The sequence below is a fragment of the Arvicanthis niloticus genome, chromosome 22 (assembly GCF_011762505.2).
Source record: "Arvicanthis niloticus isolate mArvNil1 chromosome 22, mArvNil1.pat.X, whole genome shotgun sequence".
In the NCBI taxonomy this organism is placed as follows: Eukaryota; Metazoa; Chordata; class Mammalia; order Rodentia; family Muridae; genus Arvicanthis; species Arvicanthis niloticus.
In genome coordinates, this window is record NC_133429.1 from 10,574,064 (window position 1) to 10,597,946 (window position 23,883).

Below are 23,883 nucleotides of genomic sequence, written 5' to 3' on the forward strand. Positions count from 1 at the left end.
AACTCACTCTGTAGACCAAGCTTACCTTGAATTCATAGAGATCCACCTACCTATGCTTCCTGGATGCTGAGATTAAACTATGACTTCATGTAGGAGGGTACAGTTAGATACTAAAAGAAAGCTACAATAATTTAAAGGAGTCGTTTTTTAGCAAGATCCAAGAACAGGAAGGAACAACAGTACCTTATGGTTCACACAGACACACATAACATATAATATTCACAATACATTTATATACATAATATAGTTTGTCTACTGAAATAAGCTACTCACAAACTGTATGGACAAAAGCTTTGTAAGACCTCCTTCCTGAACAACTCCAATATTTTCTCATACTCTTGGTCCTCAGTCATACTCAGAATAGGAAGCTAGCTCACCCCTTTCCATGGAAAGAATCCGCTGGTATCAACCGCAGTTTACCAGAAGAAAATAATGAACTTTAATAAGCTGGGCCATTATCTTATACAAATGTTTACCATGACTACTTCATAAAGAACAAGTAAACTCATAGTTGTTCAGTTTAGCTACTGATATTCTTTGGTAAATGAGATATATAGTAAACCATGAAAATATACTTAAATGATATTTTATAGATTCAGAATTAATGTATGTGTGGCATCTAGGAATGTCACAATATAAACATAAAAATGCACTTTGGTTGAGACAGGCTTTTGTTTAGTTTAGACTAGTTCTGAACTCAACACTATAGCTGACTTTCTTTTTTTTTTTTTTTTTTTTTTTCTGAGACAGGGTTTCTCTGTGTAGCCCTGGCTGTCCTGGAACTCACTCTGTAGACCAGGCTGGCCTCGAACTCAGAAATCCGCCTGCCTCTGCCTCCCAAGTGCTGGGATTAAAGGCGTGCGCCACCACCGCCCAGCTATAGCTGACCTTCTGAACCCTCTGGCTCCGCCTTTCAAGTGCTGACAATACAAACATACACCACCACGCCTGGCTCCTAAGTACCAACTTGAGCATCCAGATGCTATATGCGATGAAACCAGGCTTCTCCTCATAACAAGAGAATTCACTTCAGGCTTCTGTCATAATAATCCTGCAGAACTTTTTTCCCCTTTTATTTCTGAGGGATTAGAGAGAGAATCCAGGGTCTCATGTAAGCACCACGCACTCTAACACTGATCCTCAACCCCAGCCCTGGGAGGACACAGCTGCTAGGACATCTGAGAGATGAGTCTGATATAGTCAGGAGGAATCATCTATTCAGAGTAATATACAGAAACGTCTCAATAAAAACTGGGACTATAGCCATAAATACTCGTTCATCATTACAGATGCTTCAACTTACACTGTTATGAAGGATGCTATTACTGCCTTGTCTGTGAGGGTCCGTCCTGCCTCCTGTAGGAATGAGAAAGTTCACACTGATGTGCTCTTAATTAGCATCCATAAAATATTTGTAAATATACATGTGAAAGATTAAAATATCATCTTTATTCAAGTTTAGCCAACTTCTTAATAGTTTACTTAATAGTTGCTGAAATCCTTCCTGAAGACTGTAACAAATTTAATTCCTTTCCAAGGGTCTGTTCAGTTAAAAACACTTAAGAAAAACAGTAAAATATTTCTGAAAGCTAATGAAAAACATTTCTGGAACTCAAGCACTTTAAATTCTAAAACTGTACCAAAATGAACTCTATGTACCTTTCTGAGTTCTACCACATCAACAGTACAACAGTCAAGTTTCAGAGCTGAAGCTGAGGAGAGCTGGCTTACCGGGTATGTACCAGGACAGGTTAAAATTCACGCATCGTCCTGAACCAAGCATAACCACAAGATTTTCTGTGGTGTGTTTTTAAGAAGCACATGAGCAGACATGCATTCCTTAAGCATGACACTTGTTTTACCTAGCATATTTGGTGCTGCTGAAGAATCCGACGATGTAGCTTGGTACGTCAAGTCAGTATTCAACTGCAAAAGGTAGCCCTCAACCGTAGGCACTTCATCCCACTTGACATGGAAAGAGTTGGTAGTAGCTTTGATTAACTGGACTTGTGATGGTGCTGGAGGTTTCTCTAAAGAAGAATATCCATATAATCCTTTAGTTTCAAATGCATCAATAATTTGCAATAGTTCTGGTGTAAGAAATGTTGGGAACTCCAGCAGTGAGCACTGCACTGTTTGCAGCCAGAGTCAGTGACATCACAGTACTGTACAGCTCTGACTTTATTCAGGTTCTCATTCAAATGAACAATCCAATACCAAACTACTTGAGTAATTAGACTGAGAATGAAAACTGCTTAATCCTAGAAAGCTGAAGGTCAATCCTGAGCATGACTCATCCCGTCTAAAGGCTGAGGAGTCTAACTGGGTATTATATAATTACTGCTTTGCTAGTTTACCTTTAGAAATTTTAATTTTTTTAATTTAAAGAACTGATTTTCAAAAACAGCATACATGCTAGAAATGCTGCTGTTAGGAAAAAAATGACTTGGATATATTTTAGAAAAATATAAAGTTTTAATATGTCTAACAAAATCAGTATTACTGAATACTGCTAATATATCAGTATTACCTAATATTGCTAACATTTCCACAACAAGTAACAGATCTTTAAGATCTAAGACTATATATACAATATCATCAAAGAGAACTAAAACTGGGACTGGAGAGATGGCTCAGCAGTTAAGAGCACTGGTTGTTCTTCCAGAGGACCCAGGTTCAATTCCCAGCATCAACATGGCAGCTCACAACTGTCTGTAATGCCAGTTCCAGGAGATGACACCCTCACATAGACATAGATACAGGCAAAACGCCAACAAACATAAAAAGAGAACCAAACCTGAAACTCAGGAAAACATTAGAGGAAAATGTAGGGAAAGACACCTCAAGTCACAAGTACAGGTAAAAACTTTTAAAATAGGACTTCAGTCACTCAGGAAATAAAGCAATTATCAAAAAATGGGACGGCATGAAATTAGTTTCTGCAAAGGAAAGTATTAACTGAGGAAAGAGGTTGCCTACAGAGCAGGAGAAAGCCTTTGTCATCTGTAATGGATCGTTATCTAGAAAACACAAAGAACTTACAAACCTAGTAGCACGAAAACAAACAACCCAATTAGAAAGTGAGCTGAGCAGCAGGGAATTTTCAGAAGAGGAAATAAAATGGCTAATAAATATTTTAAAATGTGTTTCGATGTCCTTGGTCATCAGGGAAACGCAAATGGAAACTACTGTGACCCTGTCTCATTGCTGTCAGAATGGTTCTCATTGAAAACAGCGGCACTAAAGACACTGTGGAAAAGATGTCTCACTCTGCTGCCCAGAGTGTGAACTGGGACTGCCACTATGGACACCAATGGGGAATTCTCAAAAGACTAACGACAGAACTCCCACTCATCCCACTGCACACGTACTTCCTCGTCTATGTCTTCTCTATTCAAATGTCAAGGAACCGCATCAACTAAATGTCTGGCAACCAGTAAAGAGTGGTACATACATTCAAAGAAAAATAGAATTATAGTTTGAAAAAAATAATAGAGCTGGGCAGTGGTGGCCCATTCCGTTAATTCCAGCACTCAGGAGGCAGAGGCAGATGGATCTTTGAGTTCAGGGCCAGTCTGGTCTACAGAGTGAGTTCCAGGGCCAGCTACCACTACACGGAGAAACTCTGTCTCAAAAAACCCAACTGCCTCCCCACACCAAAAAACAAAACCAAAGCAAAATGGATGGAACTGGAAACTACAAATGAGGAAGGCAGGCTTAGGAAGACGAGCACACGCCCTCTCCTTTGGGTCTCAGCCTTTGACCTCTGTAGTACTATTAATGTGTAGAAATGAAGAAAGGAACCCGTGTGTGAGAGGGAGAAAAAATTCTGTTAACTGTTGTCAAATACACACTTGTGTGTGCACTCGCACATTTATAATCCTAAAGATAAGCTGTTCAGTCCATACATCGTTACTTGTAAGATGCTTTTGGGCTGACCACTTTGTGTTGGATAAACAACTGGTGTGCTCTATCCTTGGGGAAGACCATCTCTCCACTGTCCTGCACCTAAGGCTCAGAGAACACTGTAGACAGAACCCTAGAGGCAACATGAAATTTTTAAATGAACAGTGGTGTCTAAAGCCTTTAATTAAAAAATAATAATAATTACAGATCCAGTGGAGGGTTTTTTTTAGCCCTTTAAAAGCACAGACCTCTCATGTAAAGAACAAAAACTGACATATTCCATAGAGAAGAATCTGCATGTACCCATTTTTTCTTATAGTTTTATCAGCTAAAGCTTATCTTTGTATCATCCACGTCCAGGCTAGTTTTACGCCAACTCAACACAAGCTAGAGTCATCTGGAAGGAGGGAACCTCAATGGAGGAAATGCCTCCATGAGATCCAGCCACAGGTCATTTTCTTACTTAGTGCTCAATGTTGGAGGGCCCAGGCGATTGTGGGGGTGCCATCCATGGGTTGGTGGGACTAGATCTATAAGAAAGCAGTCTGAACCATCCACAGGGAAGCAAGCCAGTAAGCAGCATCCCTCCATGGCCTCTGCATCAGCTCCTGCCTTCAGGTTCCCACCCTGATTTCCTTTAATGTTGAGTATCATACTGAAGTGTAGGCCAAATAAAGCCTTTCCTCCCCAAGTTGATTCGGTCAAGGTGTTTCATCACAGTAAAAGAAATCCTAACTAGTATAAATAGTAAATTAGTAAACCTCAATTTAAAAGACAAATGAGTAAATTGGATTTTCTGTATTTCTTTCTCTTTGCTAGTATGCTCTTTTAGTGAAAACATCTAGTCTCCAGTTTAGTTGCTCTATTCAGTGTTGTTCCCAACGTTTTACTCATCAGCTTTTTATGTACAAAAGCACTACATGAATCAAGCATGTTGTGTGCACACCTTAATGCCAACACTAAGGAAGTGGAGAGAGAAGACTCAAAAGTTTATCACTGGCCATACAGTGAGTTCAAGGCCAACTGGGATACATAAGACTCTGTCTCAGAAAAGGCAATAAATCTTCAGGGGAAGGAGAATTACAAGAAAGCATTATGATGTGTATGAAAATGGCATGAGGAAAGCCTTCACTCCCTATTATCCATGAGTCTGTGCATTTGAGTCAGACAGGAAGCTCAGAAGAAGGTTCTGGACGCCCTGGGATGAGGCTGCACACAGCTGCCTCCTGTGGGAGCTAGGAAGGGAACTGGAGCCCCCTGCAACAACAGAATGAGCTCTTAACTGCTGAGCCGCCTCTCCAGCCCCACGGAACATAACCCTTATTAACTGGAATAAATTATCCTTTACAGTAAAGTAAAATACTTCTCCATGAAAAGTACTTTTAAAAAGCTATACTGAGTCAAGCTGGTGAGTAGTTAACTGCCTTCTGAAACAAAGCCCAATAAAGGATGACATTAGATTTCAACAACACAATGACAAATAAAAGTTATTACAAAGAGAGATGGCACAGTAATGAAGAGCAAATACTGCCTCAAGGAGAGAGGAATTAATAGACTTCTTTGGAGTGGGGAGTAGTTATACATTTCTTCCACTCATTTCTAGTTGTAAGAAAGAGAAGTTATATTCACTTTGAATCATTAGACACAGACACTGAATTCCTACAGTTAGAACTTAATTAAGTACTCTTACCTACCAGTATCAAGATACCAAAGATCCTTGCAGCAAACTTGACTATTAAGTGCTTTTTTGTAGCCATCTCTTCCACTCCAAAAGTATAATCGAGTGCCAATCGCAACAGCACAGTGTCCTGCTCTTGGTCTTGGTCTTGAATTTTTTTTATCTTCCTGAGAATCTGATACTAGAGTAGTCCACTCTGCTGTATCTAAAAGTAAGGGAACTTCCATGACTCAGCTACTGCTCTTAAGCAGCGAAGTAACAGAAATTACTTTATTAACAGGCAACATGGCAATGAGTCAGTTAATGAGGACTCACCTAGATTTAGGTAAGAAAATGAGCTGGTGCATCTCCATTCGCAATCATGGGGAGAAGTCTCAGTATTTTCACCTTTATGTGGAACCCATCCACCAAAAATGTACATCCTAGACAAGAAGAAAACCAAAAACTTTAAGTGATTTAATTTTAATTTTTGGATCAGAAATAGTAAGAATGAACTTAAACCTATTTATTGACTTAAATTTCAGAACCACTCAGTTCCTACCATAAATAAGAAATAAGAACATGAATAAAATGGTTTGGGTTTGTTTGTTTGTTTGTTTTTTTAAGAATTTACAATTTTAAGTCAGGGTGGTACACATCTGAAGTCATAGGTACTTTGGGAAGTTAAGCAAAGAGGAGGATTATTTGAGTTCATGGGTTTAAGGGCATGCTGGGAAATGAAACAAAAGCCTGTCACAGCAGCACAGCAGTAACATGAGAAAGCTGAGTTTTATAAAGCAGTGCTCAACCAGAATCCCACTTTGGCAGGTAATTTAAGCACAGAGTGTTTGAACTCTACTACGCTGAGACCAGTGTTGTATAATACAGTATAGAACACAGCACCCATCTCTCTCTGCTTCTTGACAGCCACCCAATGGCGCCCCCAAAATGGTGGACATTACCTCAACTGTGAGCAGAACTGCCCTTCCTTCCTAAGCTGCTCTTATCAAAAGATTTTAATCACATCAACAAAAGTAGCTAAAACAGTGGTCAAAAAAGGTAAAATTTCACATAACCCCGGTCACTGCTATTACTTAACTATAACAACTTTAAGCCTGGTATGGCTATGAATGCCTATAATCCCAACTGCATGGGAGGCTGTGGTCAAACCATGCTTGTTAAACAGGCCTGACAGTTCAGGCTTACAATTCAGCTACTCAGGGAGGCTGAGGCAGGGGATTCACAAGTTTGAGGCCTGCCTGGGTGAAGTCAGTAAAACTTGGTCTTCAAATGGAAAAAAAAAAAAGGTTTGAATGTAGCTCTGTGATAGGACATTTATGAAATACGTGTAACTCTCAGTTCAACTCCAGCACTGTTAAAATAGATAACTAAATAAGCTTAAACTTTCCCCAGCACCCAAATGTTCTTGTTGGAACACAGTCTAGAAATGGAGCAGTGTGAGAAAACTCCAAGAAAATAAGAGTCTTGAGACTTAGTTTCTTCAAAGCACACAACTGTTCTTGGAATGTGTGTTCATGCTCCTTCCAGCTGTAGCAGACACTTCACTTCAGCTGTTGTTATTCATATGCCTGTATGAAAAAATATGTTTTGCCACATGTGGTTTGTCCTTGTGATTGAATACCTTACTCATGTGATTCTTCTTAACCCTCAGACTAAAGCTTTTTCATGCTCTGAATAAAGTTGGCTATTACATGAGAATTTAGTCTACTTTGTTTCTAGGCCCTGCTCTCCCAGGCTGACACTGCCAATGAGAGAGAATTCTTTTTAAAATGTATTTCATGTGTATGGGTGTTTTGCCTGCATGTATACATATGAATCACATGGGTGCCCTGTGCCTGAGGAAGCCAGTAGAGACATCTGACTCCCTGGGACTGGAGTTACTAATGGATGTGAGCCACCATGTGACTGCTGGGAGTCTAACCACAGAGAGGACAAAGCAGCTTGGCAAAACCTGCTGATGTCATGACACTCATACCAGGAAATTCACAGGGGGGAAGCTAAACAAGCATCACAGACAGGACTAACAGATAACGGTGGGAGGGGTCTCAGTTCCCACAGACAGATGACTTCACAGTACTAACAGGTAATGGTGGGCGGGGTCTCAGTTCCCACAGACAGATGACTTCACAGTACTAACAGGTAATGGTGGGCGGGGTCTCAGCTCCCACAGACAGATGACTTCACAGTACTAACAGATAACAGTGGGCGGGGTCTCAGCTCCCACAGACAGATGACTTCACAGTACTAACAGGTAATGGTGGGCAGGGTCTCAGCTCCCACAGACAGATGACTTCACAGTACTAACAGATAACAGAGGGCGGGGTCTCAGCTCCCACAGACAGATGACTTCACAGTACTAACAGGTAATGGTGGGCAGTGTCTCAGCTCCCACAGACAGATGACTTCACAGTACTAACAGATAACAGTGGGCGGGGTCTCAGCTCCCACAGACAGATGACTTCACAGTACTAACAGATAACGGTGGGCGGGGTCTCAGCTCCCACAGACAGATGACTTCACAGTACTAACAGGTAATGGTGGGCGGGGTCTCAGCTCCCACAGACAGATGACTTCACAGTACTAACAGGTAATGGTGGGCAGGGTCTCAGCTCCCACAGACAGATGACTTCACAGTACTAACAGGTAATGGTGGGCAGGGTCTCAGCTCCCACAGACAGATGACTTCACAGTACTAACAGATAACGGTGGGCGGGGTCTCAGCTCCCACAGACAGATGACTTCACAGTACTAACAGGTAATGGTGGGCGGGGTCTCAGCTCCCACAGACAGATGACTTTAGCGCACGAAGGCACTAGTAAGTTTGGTAATCTATTTCTAGGAAAGCAGCATCTTTACTTTTTTGTATGAATCTTTTAAGTTCGTAAAAATAAAAAAACAAAACAGAAAACAAAAGCAAGTCATACTTGTTTCCTATAACACTGGCTGTATGAAGGCTTCGTGGAAGTGGTACTGTCCCTTTAGTTTCTGGTTTTGACCATGACATAGTTTCTAGAAATAAAAATAAGCAAATCAGGAATTTGATCTAATAATAGCAAATCATCTCAATTTACACACTTAAAAAATAGAAAAATATTTATCAAAATAAAGCAAACATGTTTCAAATCAAAATAAATCAAAAATGTTTCAAATGTTTTAGATGAAATTCATCCACACCACAAAAACTGCCAATCAGAAATCTATTTACACTTGAATTTAACATTTATATTGGAAAGGTGTGCTTAACGTGTCATTCATTTTGATTTACAAATAATACTTCTGATTTAAAGTTTTAAATAAGAGCACAATTTATAAGAGCGTCAAAGGAGAAGCACATTTCCCATTGCTTGCTTCTAGAATACCCTCGGAAGAGCCGCCTCAGAGTTCCCACTGGTTAGCTTATGTTGTGAAAGCCATACTTCAGAAGATAGGGCGGACAACCATACAAGCTAGCAACCTGCCGAGATGCTTCTCTGGGGGACAGAGGGACTACTGACAATTACATAGAACAGTAAGCACCAATCTGGACCATTCTAGACAAACCAGGACTTAAGGAGATAGTAAAGGAAGAAAATTACCGCCATAATTGAACATTCATTTCCTCAAAATTATTGACTATGTCTCATCTGTTTCTAAGACTGTAACTGCTGACTAAAATCTTAGTGCAACTTGAAAGATATTTAAACAAAAAAATAAATGCATTAAAACTGTTCCTTTACTAATCATAAGAAATTCCTGAGTCAAATTAAGATTACCTAAATCAAGCTGCCATAGGTCATCCAGACGAGCACCGCACATTCCACCAAAAACATACATCTTAGGACTCCCAGAGTCTTTTTTACAATATATAATAGCAGTATGGGATTCTCTTGGAGAAGGCACAATGCCTTTGGTAGCTGGAATGCTCCAGCCCACAACACCAGAACCATGCTGTAGCTCCAACTCATAGAAATCATTTAAATACCTAGGATATCACAAAAGAAATTAAAACATTCAGATGATATGTTTTATTTGCTTTTTATTTTGATTCATAAATCTAACATATGCTAGCCACATAGTGGTGCATGGCTGTAATCTCAGCTCTCAGGAGTCTAAAGCAGAAAGACCATGGGTTCCAGGTCAGAATGAACCACACAAAAACACCCTATCTCAAGAAAAGGAAAGAAAAAGAAAAGGGACCTTAAGAGATGGCTTAGGAACTAAGAGCGCTTACCGCTCTGGCAGAAGACTCAAGTTGGGTTCTTAGTGCTGACATCTGGTGGCTAAAACCACCTGGAACTCCAGTTACAGAGGATCTGATGCCCCTTCCTTTCCTCTGAAGGCACCTACATGCACACAGTGCAATAAACTCACAAGAAAACACACACACACACACACACACACACACACACACACATACACACGTTTTTGAAAACAAAAATGTCTATCATATGCCTATTGTAAAATAATTCACATAGTACAGAAAGGCACTAAGCAAGCAAAACTTCCAGATACTCACTCACTCACTTCATACATACTTATCAAATGTCCTGGGCACCTGCTATGATTTAATACTGAAGATACAAAACCGGGCCCATACTCTTATCAATGACAACAGTGGTGGCTTTAAAACACAGTCCCAAACATCTGACATTCTTTTCCTCCCTTTATTTTAGGCTGGACTGTGACTGCTCTGAACAACAAGACGTGGCAAGGCTGGGTTGTAAAAAGCCAATACATTCTTATTCTAATACTGCTTGTGGAACCCTCAACTGGCATCTTCAAAAGGCCACTGAGGGTCTGGGTATGCAGCTTCGGGTGGAGTGCTTGGCCAGCATGAGTTCAGTCTACAGCAATGCATGTTCCAAACATGGTAGCATATGCTATAATCTCAGCAGTCAGGAGGTACAAGATGTTTACCAGAAGTTCAAGGTTACTCATGGCTACATAGTCCAAAACCAGCCAGGGTTATATACGAAAAAAAAAAAATAGCCATTTTCAGGCATGTTAGGTGATAGCCCGGTTGAATCTATCCTTCAGCTACCTCAGTTAACTATCAGATGTGGGGATAACCACTTACGTTTTCCCACTAAAGGGTTTAGCCATCTCTTATGTGCCCTAATTATCTTACAGTGTCTGTGAACATAATAAAGTCACTATTTTGTATCATTAGTTCATTACACAGCACTAAATACCAGAACAGTTATTATGGACTCTATTTTAGCAAACATTTGAAGCCATTGCTATCTGGAATAAGCGCATATGACTATAAAATATCATAGCCATATTCTAAACCGTGTCTTTAATTTAGAAATTGGCACTAAGTTTGTTCTAACAAGTTTCTTTTCTTGAAAAACTTTCATTAACCAGTGACATATTTTTAACATTTTTGTTTTCTTTGCAAATGCATGTACATATGGTACATACATATGTGAACACATATATGTGTACATGCATAGAAAAGAGAATGGCATTAGGTGTACCCCTCAAACACTCTCTGCCTTTTATAATTGAGGCAGTCTGTCCTTGAACCTGAAACTTGATTTGTTTGGTAAGAAAAACTCTTGCCCAGTTTTTCTGTCTCTTACCTCCTATCAGCTGGGATTACATGATGGCCACCATACCCCTTGTTTTTATGTAGGTTCCGGACAGCAAAACCCTAGGTCCTCCAACTGGCGAGACAAGAGCTTAGGCTGCTGAGCTATCTCCCAATCCCAAAGTGTCATCTGTACCAACTCACTCAATTTCCTATTAATATTTTACTCAAGTATGAGGAGGGAAAGCAAAACATTTCAGAACATAGAATTTCAAAGTTTAGACACTGGAGAGATAGCTCACTGATGAAGAGCATATACTATTCTTCCAAGGGCTGTGACTTCAGTTCCCAGCATCTCCATCTGGTGGCCCACAAATACCTGTAGCCAGCTGCAGGGAGAGCGATGCCTCTGGCCTCACTGGGCATCCACACCCACTTGCACAGGCCCACAGAAATACACCATATACACGTAATTAAAAATAAATCATTTAACCTACCACTCAGGAAGCAGAGGCAGGTGGATCTCTAAGTTTGAGGCCAGCCTGGTCTAGAAAGCAAATTCCAGGACAGCCAGGGCAGATAAACCCTTTCTCAGGAAAATTAAAAATCTAAAAGGGACATGCTGAGATATTTAAGAGTGATATTTCAGGATGCCTGAAACTTCAAAGTATGTGTGTATGCAGGTAGGGCAGTTGAGCAAACATGACAGAGTGCTAGCAAGCTGGTGAAGAGTTTGTAAATTAGAACTGTTTCAAGTGGAAACAAAGAGGAGAAAAAATGGAAAACAAAAACCAGAAAACCTACCGCGGCTGCTGAAGCTTCACATGTTTCATGGTGACTTTATATAATTATCAAACAACAAAGAAATCCATGGGGCAGTATACCAACGATAACAGTAAAATACCAAAGTATTCTAAATGACAAGATAATTTCCCTTTAAGTGTGATAATTTATACACAGCTTAGTGAAACAGAATTATCAGATATAACAGAGGAAAACAGAAAAACAGTAAATCAAATGCAAATAAGAAAAAGGGAAATAAGGAAAGCACTATATGCAGAAAGCATTTAGTAATCTAGTTCTTTAAAAAGATCCACTCTAGGGCTGGACAGAGTTCAGCAGATAAGAACACTGAATGCTCTTCTAGAGGACCCACACAGAGGCTCACAAACAACTGTTCCAGGGAATCTGAAACCCGCTTCTAGCTTCTACTTGTACTAGACACATATGCGCAGACATACATGCAGGCAATACATCCAAACACATAAAATAATACACATTTTTAAATGATCTACTCTAACCAATATCAAAAGAAACATAACTAAAAAAATAAATGTACATCAGACAAAGATCAAGTTTTTATTTGGTTGCTTGTTTAGACAGGGTCTCACTATGTAGACCAAGCTGACTTCAAACTCACAGAATGTGACTGCCTCTGCTTCTCAGGGACTGTAATTAAAAGCATGGGCACCATACCTAATTAATATCAAATTTTAACACAGAAAAATTCCATGGGTATGGTATGTGTGTATGTATATATATGTATGTGTATATACATACGTATGGGTGTCTATGTATATATATGTATGTGTGTATGCATATATATGTATGTATGTATAAATGTGTGTATATGTATGTGTATATATATGAAACATAAATAAACACACACATGTATAACATGCTACCAATGTTAATTCAGCAAACCATGAAATAATTTGGTAACAATAAAGTGATGTGTAACTAGGTATTAGGAATAAATGCAGTTCACATTTCAAGGATTAGTAATGGAATTTAAACATGTATTAAAGAAACAGTAAGGGCTGGTGAGATGGCTCAGTGGTTAAGAGCACTGACTGCTCTTCTGGAGGTCATGAGTTCAAATCCCAGCAACCACATGGTGGCTCACAACCATCTGTAAAGAGATCTGATGCCCTCTTATGGGGTGTCTGAAGACAGCGTACAGTGTACTTGCATATAATAAATAAATAGTTTTTTAAAAAAGAAAGAAACAGCAAATTCAACACCTCAAATGAATTTAAATTATTTTTAAAGGGGAGAAAAATAAAACTAAATAAAAACTGTAAATATAAAAAAAGCCTTTATTCTTATCAAAGACATATGCCAGGAACTGACAGCAAATGCCATAATGAATGACAGAAAGGGAAATATATCAATGAAACAGAATTAAACCTAAATGGTGAAGTAAGCCAACATTCTCTGTAAAGAGACGGATAATAAGCATTTTAAACTCTGGGGGCCTTAAAGTCTATCCAACTCTACTAAGGATTGTTTGGGGGAGTGGTATTTTGGCAGTGGTAAGGACTGAACAGAAGAACTGAATTTCTGTTTTAACATAAAAATAATCAAAAGCAATAATTAAATGAATGAGGGCATGATTGTATTTCAATAAAACTTTACTAACAACAACAACAAAAAGAAACAATAGAGTTTGGCTCACAAAGTATAGCTTGTAAATCCAGAAATCTTAGAAAAGACCCAGTTATTTAAGAACCACAATTCATGGGGGATGGGGGGGGGGAGCTACAGCTCAGTTGGTAGGATGATTCCCTAGACTGAACAGCTGGTAGAATGAAGCCTGGGTTGAAGCCCTCGAATTGAACAAACCCAGTGTGGTTACATACAACTGTAATCCCAGCACTTAGGAGAGAAAAGCAAGAGGATATAAAATTCAAGGGTATACTTAGCTACACACCAAGTTTGAGGCTAGCCTGGGCTATATCAGGCCCTATTTTTAAAAAAGATGAGAAGAGATGCTTACTTCAGTATTGGAATTACTAGAACTGAACCAGGAAAAAGAGTAAAAACCCTCGCAGTACTCACAAGAATAATTACAAAAATACTAATGTAAAAACAAAATGAATGTACTAGAAGAAATTACAGAAATATTATTCTTTATAATTTCTGTCTTCTTACACAAGATATAGAATCACAAAACAGTAAAAGGAAATGTTGTCAAACATAGAAAAACAAACTTGTTTAAAAAGTGAAAAAAGCAAAGATCTAGAAAAAATATTTATAATATATAGTTATAAAGGAGATCGCAGTGGTGGCGATCCCAGACAGATGAATCTCTTGTGCATTAGAGGCTAGCCTGGCCTACAGAGTAAGTTCCAGGACAGCCAAGGCTATAAAGGCCAAACAGAGAAACCCTGTCTCAAAAAACCAAACAAACAAAAAACAAAAACAAATATTTGTAACATATGAAAGAAAATGTTTTCTTATTTAAAGAATGCTTCTAGAGTTCAAAAAGAACTTTAATCCTTGAAAATGATTAAAAAGAAATGATTTCATCTAGGTTATAGACAGAAAGTCAATATACACAATAGATTGTATGCTCTATTCTAGAAATAAATAATACAAACATGAAAGTAAGACATCAAACCCACTTATAATGCCATCCAGACAATTCTAGGAATTCAGCTAGGCTTGAAAAGTAAAAAGTTTGACTTTGTGTAGTGTAGCGGTATGTACCTTTAATCCCAGCAAGAGATCTATGTGTTCTGATCTACAAAGAGTCCAGGATAGCCAGGACTCTGTTACACAGAGAAACCCTGTCTGGAAAAACCTAATAAATAAACAAAGTGGTAGTGGCGCACACCTTTAATCTTGGGAAGCAGAGGCAGGTGGATCTCTGAGTTCTAGGCCAGCCCGGTCTACACAGAGAAAAAATGAAAATAAAGAGCATGTAAAAAAAAAAAAAAAAAAAAAAAAAAAGTAAAAGGAAGTTAAAAAAAAAATAAAAAGTAAAATAAAAATAAAAAGCAAGACAAAAGAAAAGAGCCAGTAAGTCACTGTCTCTGGAAAAGGAGGACAGTCTGTCCAGATGTTATGTGGCCTAACAGAATGTATGAAATATGAGAACAATGGCTTTCATTTTAAAACCATATTTTATACCAAGTTTTCAGACAAAACCAGTTTTAAAATAACCATGTTGTTGTTTTAGTATTATGTGTAACCCACTTAATGTGAGTTATAGCTCAAGACATACAAAGAGATTGGCATAAACAATTATATAAGTATCAATTTAATAAAATTATTTATGATTAGAAAAGGTTTAAAAATTATTCTGTAGGAACTAAAAAACATAAATACGTTAAAAAAGTGTTTATTGTTAGTTTTAAATATAAAGTCTAAACTTAAACCTTACAATAACTAAAGATAAAATAATTTAACCTAAACATAAAATAAGCACTTGGTCTACAAGAGAGCGTACCTGGGGACATTATTATTTGAATCTTCACTTTCATTTGCCAAACCACCAAACAAATAGCATTTGTTACCATATAAAGAGAAGCTATGTCCAAGCCGAGGACAAGGAGGTAAACCAGAAGGAGGGGGCTGGGGTTTCACTTTTTTCCATAACCAACGACTTGCCTAAAAAAGAACATATTCATATAAAAGCAGGAAACATTTCTATTTCTATACATTCAACAATGAAACACCATACTAATATATCTGAATCTCATCAGAAGATCCAATAAGCTCCCTGGGGACAAATAAGTGGCTACCTTCTGATTTGTTTGTTGAGACAAGGTCTCACTACATAGCCCTTGCTGTCCTGGAACTCACTGTGGAAACCAGGTCATTAACTTAAGAGATCCGCCTATCTTTGCCTCCCAAGTGCTGGGATTAAAGGTGTGCATCATACTCGAGAAGCAGCTGACTCCTGAGAGTAAAATACATGTCCAGGTAAGGCTATGGTAATCCCAGAATTTGTAAGGCAAAAGGATCATGAGTTGAAAGCTAACCTTGGCTACTGAGTAAATTTAAAGGCAGCCTGGACTATGTGAAATTTGTCTCACAAAGTTATAGGTGTATCTGTAGGTATATGTGTGTATATGTATGTGTTAATAGACATTCATGAAAATCTTCTCTAAGCTTATAATTAATAAGAAGTAGTAGTAGTAAGTACTATCATTTCTAATTTTTCCAAGTGAAAAGAATTTAAATAGCTGTATGTAGAACTTTAAGAGTACATGTAATTCATAAAAGCTTACTTACTTTTAGATATTAGATAAACCATGAAATGCTAAATAACCTTTAAGAAAAAAAAAACCACACATTTAACAAACCAAACTCCAAAATGTATTCTTTTGGTCATGAGAATCTTCTCTATTTTAAACTATCTGAAATGGTTGCTTGCTTGAAATAAGTACAACCCATTCATAAATGCCAAGTGGTAGATACCCTCATGATCATGGATGGTGCTTGGAACAAAGCCAGAATAGTCAACAAGTACTGACTGGTTTAAAAGGCAAGTCAAACTTAGCAAGCCTATGTCAAACTGTAACCTCTGTCTGCATGACTGCAGAGGAGGATAGTTCCCACTGTTAAAGGAAACCATTCCTTTCATACCTGGTTTTCAAAGCACAGTTCTAGGTAGTAGAAACACAAATGTCCAGGTGCTACCACAGACAATACTGATTCCAAACACCTAGGGGCAGGGCCCGGCAATCTGCTGTCATCAGTTGGGAGGTGCTTGTGTTGTAGGCCACAGGACAACTGCCCAGACACAAAAGCCTAAACATGTAACAAAGTCTGGCTAAAGGCCAGACGTCTTTCTGCTATAAATGCCATAGCACACATAAGACATCAGGTATTTTGACTTGTCAGCGAAGCGATAACATGTGGAGCATCTGTTACTGTACCTGTACTGATAAAATATTTACAATCATTTTTAAAACTATGACGTCATTAGCACTTCAAGCCGAAACAATAAACGTGAGATACACTTACTTGTAACTCGTATAACTCATTGCTGTATCTTCCATATTCAACCATTCCCCCAAACACTAGGATTCTAGTCCCATCACAGACAAATCCATGGGCTGCACAGCCTGGAGGGATGTCTCCTCTAACAGCCGGGAGGAACCACTGATTTGTAACTAGTTGAAAAAAATAAGATCAGTTATAACAAATAAGTTACCACACTCCATGAGTTTGATAAATATATCGGCCAAAGGATCCATACATGTGACCAAAGTGTGTGTATGTACACATAATAAATACATACATATCCATCCTTTATCCCAACAGTTCTCAACTGGGGATTCTTTTGCTCCCCCAAGGACACTGATTTTACAATGTCCAAAATCATTTTTAGTTGTCACAACTGGGAAGGAGGTGTGACTACCAAGCCAAGCCATGGGTTTAGCCTGAGGATGTCAGCATGCATCTTACAACATACAAGGTGGCATCCACAGCCCAAATCACCAGTCCAAAATGTCAATAATGCTGCCGTTGAAAACCCAGATCTGGGGCGGGCATGGTGGCACAGGCCTTTAATCCTAGCACAGCACCTGGCAGGCAGATGGGCTGATCTCTGTGAGTTGGAGGCCAGTCTGGACTACAGAGCTAGTCCTAGCACAGCCAGGGCTACACTGAGGAACCCTGAATTGAAAAAGAAGGAAAGAAAAGAAAATCTAATCTGCATCATTTAATTCTTAGAAAAATCCTGGTGAATGTTATCCCCATTACAGAAGTGGAACAGACTGAGCTTTGGAAAGACTTGGTAACTTTAATGCTGATTTTGAACAACTGGCAAAGACCAGAACAGACCCAATTTCTTCTAAGCCCACATTATTTGCACTATATCAAATCAAACATCTTTAAAACTTTTTTTAAAAAAAACTTTTTCTGTTGGGAGTACTGGGAAGGGTCAAAACTAACAACATTTCTCCTGCCGTTTTTAGCCTTTAGAGGACTACTGTCATCAAATCGTTTCATCAAAGTTGTAGGTTGTGCGCTATATCGACGCCAAATTCAGTAACTTGTCTCACTAGTTACCTATGATTGCTAGACTACTTGTAAGTGGAGAAAATAAAACTTTCCACCAGCTCGGAGGTCAAAGCCTGCCTCCAGACAAGCGACAGACACTTCGAGCTGTGCAGCGGTGCCTAAGCTATGACAGTCCTCTTTGCTAGGACCAGTCCGGAAGGGCAGAGCATATACATTTACCTACACATACATCGGCTAAGCAGGGACCAGTCCGGGTTCACCCACAACTCCCTCCCCCGCCAGTTTAGAGAACTGTCGACCGAGAAAGTCTTGCCGGCTTCCGCCCGCCGCCGGGTAGTAAATATACCGAAGCTGAAGAGCCAGAAGAGCCTCTCCGCCCCTCGATTCTCTCTGTTCTAAGAAGGAGGGCGGGGGAAGGCAAAGACCACCGAGGCCCGGCTTGGGGTGGGGTTTGTTCTTGACACTGGCGGGATCTCCGCTCCTTAAGTGAGCGAGCAGCCCTGGGGGAGCGGCCCAGCCCGTGGAACCCGCCGCCTCGGGTCCGCGGGGAAGGATGGGCTGGGGTGTCGCGATGTCTACCGGCGGAGTCACGTCCAGCCCGCGGAACCGGGAACACCGAGCCGCCTTCCAGCACGTTGCGAGCTCGGGCTGCCGACCCAGCCGATCTTCCCCCGCCGCCTGCCGGGCTGGAGAAGCGGCGACCAGGCGGTGACAGCTGTCAGGCCCGCGTCCGCCGCGCCTCCCCTCCCCCTCCGCGGTCCCGAGGCGGGGTCGCCGAGCTGCCGCCTACCGGTGTTATAGACGTGCAGCTCGTCCGCGATGCCCTCGTTGCCCCCGCCGAAGATGATCATCAGCTCCCGGATGGCCACGGCTCGGTGTCCGTGCCGGGCGCGGGGCACCGGCCCGGTGAAGGAGGAAACCCGCCTCCAGTTAAGGAGGCTGGGAGCCGCCATCTTCCCAACCCCCGCCCCTCGGCCCACAATGCCCCGCGCGCCACGGACTCCACGGCTCGTGGGGAGGACGAGCGCCGCCTCCAGCTGTGCGCGGGAGGCCCGGCACGTGACCCGCGGGCCCCGCCCCCAGCCCGTGGCGACGTGGCCCTCCGGGCTCCGCCAAGATGGAGCCCCTCCCACCAACCCTTCCAACCCTCCTCTCCCGTGGCTTTCCGTGGGGCGTTCGGGGAGGAGGTCCAGCCTTGTCCTTTAAGTCCACTTGGAGCATCTTCCGTGTAGGAGCGTCACACCCTGGAAACTGTTATCACAGGCACTGGAGAAAAGCTGCCTTATAGGTCCCAAGTGCTGAGAGCACAGGGAGCGCCTAAGGCAAATCTGTCATCTCAAAGGAGGGTCCCCCAGGCTGCAGTGCTGCGACCGACGCGGACTGTGGCTAAGTGCAGGGCCTGAGCACCGTTCAGATTTGGAGATGACAGGCCTAGACAACAAAAGTTAACCCCAAAGGTGATTTTGGGTTCGTTTGATTTATGCAGCTGTATTAGTTGTCTTGTTGCTGTGATAAAATACCCTGACAAAAACCGTTGGAGGACAGAAGGGTTTTTTTCTACTCACTGAGAAGCCTATCATAAAGAAGAGGCTTGGCTGAAAGTGGCTGCTGGAATTTCATCTGCAGAGAGCCACAAAAGGATGGCAGCCCAGTTTATCACAGCAGGTCAGGACTTCCATGCTGAGGCTTCTTTTTATGTTGTTAATATTCTTAGACAAAGACTAAAGGGGAAACCCTTAAAAATTGCAAACTGGTGTTAATTTGGAAAGACTCTGTTTCCTAGCCTGCTATATCAAAGTGTCACAAACCTAGTGCCTTAAAATAGTTGAACAGCACCCAGGAGTAAGAGTTTGAGGCCAGCCTGGTCTACATGGTGAACTCCAGGACAGCCAGCGCTAAGTGGAGAGACCCTGTATCCAAAAAGAAAAAAAGAAAGGAAGGAAGGAAGGAAGGAAAGAAAAGGAAAGGAAAGGAAAAGGAAAAAAGGAAAAAGGAAAAGGGGAAAAGAAAAAAAATAGAACCTGGGTTTGATTTCCAGCACCTACATAGCTGTTTACAATTATCTGGAACCCCCTATTCTGGGGAATCTACACCCTCTTCTGGCCACCACAGGTACCAGGCATGTCTGTGGACCATAGTCATACCTGCAGGCAACTCACCTGTACTCATAAAATAAAATGTTAAAAGAGAATAAAAAACATTAGAATTGTCTCACAGTTGGAGAGCACATATCTGGATAGAGCACCAACGTAGGTAACATCTGAAGGAAAGGTTAGACAGAGTAGAGAAGGGGGGTGAGCTACACCCCCAAAGAAACCAGCATTTAAAAGGTTATAACAGAAGGCAAAAGGGAACCAGGGACTTGTTCAATGGGTTTGGCTTTGAAAACCACTTCCACCTTTATGAACCTCCCTCCGCCTGTGGCTTCTTCTAAATACCAGTCCTTGCCAAGTTCCCTTTTGACCTCTTAGGCTACTAGCATTCCATTTCCTTCAGAAGCCACACAGAGTTCATGCAGGAGGAGGAAGCAGAGGATTTGCAAATTAGGAGGTTGCTACTGGCCTAGAGTTAAACACTTTCAGAGGAGGAGGAGAGGCTAGAGAAAACAGAAGGAGTGGGGGAGAGGAAGTGCAGAGAGTCTATCATTCTTTGGGGCTGTTGTCATGAAACAAGAATATGTGCCCTTCTTCGGCCACGTCTCTCACAGAGTTGTCATTCAGTGAAGTTATCATTTCTATCACCCTTATATGTCACTACCACTTCCAATTCTATTCCTTAGCTACAGGGCACTAAGAGCCAGTTGTAGAACAAGACACTAGTGCCCAAGGGTGGCAGACATCTGAGTGCAGGCTCTGGGGAATGCAAATGGGTTCAAGGACAGAGGGTCTAAGCAGGCACTGTTCTCAAGGCGAGAGAGGCAGACGGTAGCTGAGAGTGGTTCTTAGCTAGAGCTGTAGCCAAGGCACGGAGAAGAGCAAGACAGGACTCTAGACCATGTGAGATCTAGCCATGTTACCAGAACAAAAGACTTGGACTCTAGACCCAAGGGGGAAAACCAGTTACACCGTGTGGGAGAACCCAATGCCAAGACTTGGGTGCGGAAGCCATTGTTGCCCTTTGTCAGGTAGGAGAAAAAGCCCAGGGCACTGAAGCTCAAGCTGCCAAGAAAACAACCCACAACTGAGGTCCATCAAGCAAGAGTGATTGAGCGACGGTTGTCATATCCACCTCCTGTATGGGATCTTGGAGGCTAGCCAGGAGAGACAGGAGAGACAAAGGAAAAAAAAAAACACCCTTATCAGCTTGACCCAGTCTAGTGACTCATGAGCTACTACAAAATATTTCCTTCCTTCATTGACCTTAGTAGTTATTATCTGAAGACAATATCTCTCCCTCACCAATTAACTGCCGGCAGCTCCTTAGGAAGGGGTGGTCTTCAGGATCCTCTACCTCCACCATCAGTAAAGGCACACTGCTAGGTCCACTCTTCTGTAGGTGTAACTGCAGCTTTCGTGAGTTCGACTCCCCCCTCCTATTCATGAAGCAACCCAAATAAAATCCAGTGGGACACACACAGAGAAGAAAACAGAAGAGAGTCTAGTTGGCAAGAAGAAAAGGATGAGCAGGATGCAGGAGAGAGACAAGAAGGTGATTGGGGCATCCCCATCATCAAAACGAATCCAGGTATGAAACTGTCAAAAATAATGAGTCAAGAAAAATAGAGAAATTACCTAAGACATTTTATAAACAGACTCACCAAAAGCTGATCCAGTTGGCAAGAAGAAATGATAGCTGGCCTTCAACTAAAAGAATAGTGACTCTTAGGCTGGAGAGATGGCTCAGCAGTTAAGAGCACTATGTGCTCTTCCAGAGGTCCTGAGTTCAATTCCCAGCAACCACATGGGGGCTTACAACCATCTGTAATGGGATCCGATGCCCTCTTCTGGTGTGTCTGAAGACAGCTACAATGTACATAAAAAAAAAATAAATATAAAAAAAAGAATAGTGACTCAGACACAGTTTAATGATAAATGGCACCACAGATTAAAAGTGGACATAAAGGGTGATGTCATGTTTAGCGTGAGCCTGTGTCCTGAGATAAATGTATCATTATGTAAATGGTGTGAAGTGATATCATGGTATGATAAATACTATAGAGAATTCTTGAGCATAACTAAATGACAGAGCCTATAATATCCTGGGCTATATAGTATGCCCTGTTTATCACAGTGATGATTGTGGTCTTATTTTTAAAGATTTTTAGAAATTATTTTAAGTGTGTGTGTGTGTGCTCACACATGCACGTGCGTGTGCAGGAAACCTCGATAAAATGCCAGAAAAGGACATCAGATTCCCTGGAGTTAGAATTCTAGGTTGTTGTGAGCTGTCAATGAGAGTACTGGGAATTAAACTCTGGTCTCTGTAAGACCAAGAAGGGCTCTGATCATTGACCAATCTCACCAGCCCACTGATGTTCTTTTTAAACTTTAGGTTTTTTGTCTGTTTGTTTTTCATTAATTAATTTATTTATTCACTGTACATCCCAGTGTAGGCCCCTTCTCCTCATGGTCCCTCCTCCCAATCCCTCCTTCTCTTCTCCTCTGAGAGGGTGGAAGTCCCCCCTGGGTATTCCCCACCCTGGCACATCAAATCACACAGGACTAGGCACATCCTCTTCCTCTGAGGCCAGACAACCCGTTTAGAGGAATGGGATACACAGGCAGGTAACAAATTCAGGGACAGCTACCCCTCCAGTTGTTGGGGGACCCACATGAAGACCAGGCTGCACATCTGCTACATATGTGCTGGGTCCTAGGTCTAGCCAATGCTTGGTCTTTGGTTGGTGATTCAGTCTCTGGGAGCCCCAAATGTCCAGGTTAATTGACTCTGTTGGTGTGAAGTCCCTGTCCTCTTCAGGTCCCTCAATCCTTTCGACAGTTATTTCACAAGACTCCCGGAGCTCCATCTAATGTTTGACTGTGGGTCTCTGCATCCATTTCCATCGGCTGCTGGGTGGAGCCTCTCAGAGGACAGTTATGCTAGGAGCCTGTCTGCAAGCATAACAGAGTATCACTGATAGAGTCAGGGATTGGTTGACCATTCCCTCCATCTTTGTCCCTGCACATCTTGTAGGCAGGACACATTTTGGGCCGAAGGTTTTGTGGATGGGTTGCTGTCCTTATCCCACCACTAGGAGTCCTGCTTGGCTACAGGACATAGCCACTTTAGGCTCCATATCCCCCACTGCTAGGAGTCTCAACTAGAGTCACCCCCATAGACTTCCTGGGACTTTCCCCTAGCACCTACCCTGTCCCAGGTCTCTGGTATGTCGTAGAGTGTCCCCCATAGCTGATTTCTGTTCTTTCTCCCCTGCCCCATTCCCCTACCTATCCCCTTTCCCACCCAGATCCCCCCTTCATCCACCTCTGATATCTATTTTATTTCCCCTTCTGAGAAAGATTCAAGCATCCTCCCTTGGGCCCTCTTTGTTATTTGGCTTCTTTGGGTCTGTGGATTGTAGCGTGGGTATTCTATACTTTATGGCTAATATCCATTTATAAGGTATCCACTTTAAAAAATAAGTGAGACACAGGAGCCTGTAACGGCTCCCGGCTCTTGCCAACTCCAGGATGCTGTGCTATCACTTAACTTATGTCCTTATCCCCAACAACACTTTCAAGCAATGTCCTTTTTAATTAACTCATTCCTTTATATGTATTTACTTATTTATTTTAAGATGGGGGTCTCTCTGTGTAGCCCTGGCTGTCCTGAAATTCATTTCATAGACCAGGCTGGCCTTGAACTCATAGAGATCAGCCTGCCTCTGCCTCTGCCTCTGCCTCTGCCTCTGCCTCTGCCTCTGCCTCTGCCTCTGCCTCTGCCTCTGCCTCTGCCTCTGCCTCTGCCTCTGCCTCTGCCTCTGCCTCTGCCTCTGCCTCTGCCTCTGCCTCTGCCTCTGCCTCTGCCTCTGCCTCTGCCTCTGCCTCTGCCTCTGCCTCTGCCTCTGCCTCTGCCTCTGCCTCTGCCT

At 41.7% G+C, this 23,883-nt stretch overlaps 2 protein-coding genes across 4 annotated transcripts in view; one reads left to right on the plus strand and one right to left on the minus strand.

Annotated features, from left to right (window-relative positions):
- The window catches only part of Hcfc2 (host cell factor C2), a 32,131-nt gene extending 13,240 nt beyond the window's left edge, over positions 1-18,891 (minus strand). Inside the window, exons 1-9 of one of the 3 annotated variants that reach the window (XM_076919854.1) lie at positions 18,646-18,891; positions 16,854-17,002; positions 15,331-15,491; positions 9,337-9,545; positions 8,509-8,593; positions 5,900-6,006; positions 5,601-5,789; positions 1,863-2,030; positions 1,304-1,356 (exon numbers count right to left, since the gene is read on the minus strand). In XM_076919854.1, the coding sequence (XP_076775969.1) occupies positions 1,304-1,356; positions 1,863-2,030; positions 5,601-5,789; positions 5,900-6,006; positions 8,509-8,593; positions 9,337-9,545; positions 15,331-15,491; positions 16,854-17,002; positions 18,646-18,808 (1,284 nt within the window). In that variant the 5' untranslated portion in view covers positions 18,809-18,891. Of the gene's footprint in view, positions 1-1,303; positions 1,357-1,862; positions 2,031-5,600; positions 5,790-5,899; positions 6,007-8,508; positions 8,594-9,336; positions 9,546-15,330; positions 15,492-16,853; positions 17,003-18,201; positions 18,566-18,645 lie in introns of those variants that run through there. The other 2 variants (XM_076919855.1, XM_076919856.1) reach the window with 2 other exon arrangements.
- Positions 18,892-19,865: 974 nt separating this feature from the next.
- Glt8d2 (glycosyltransferase 8 domain containing 2) overlaps positions 19,866-23,883 on the plus strand; it is a 44,301-nt gene continuing 40,283 nt past the window's right edge. The window contains exon 1 of the mRNA XM_076919864.1: positions 19,866-21,539. The gene's annotated coding sequence lies outside the window, so the exon portion shown is untranslated. The remainder of the gene's footprint in view (positions 21,540-23,883) is intronic.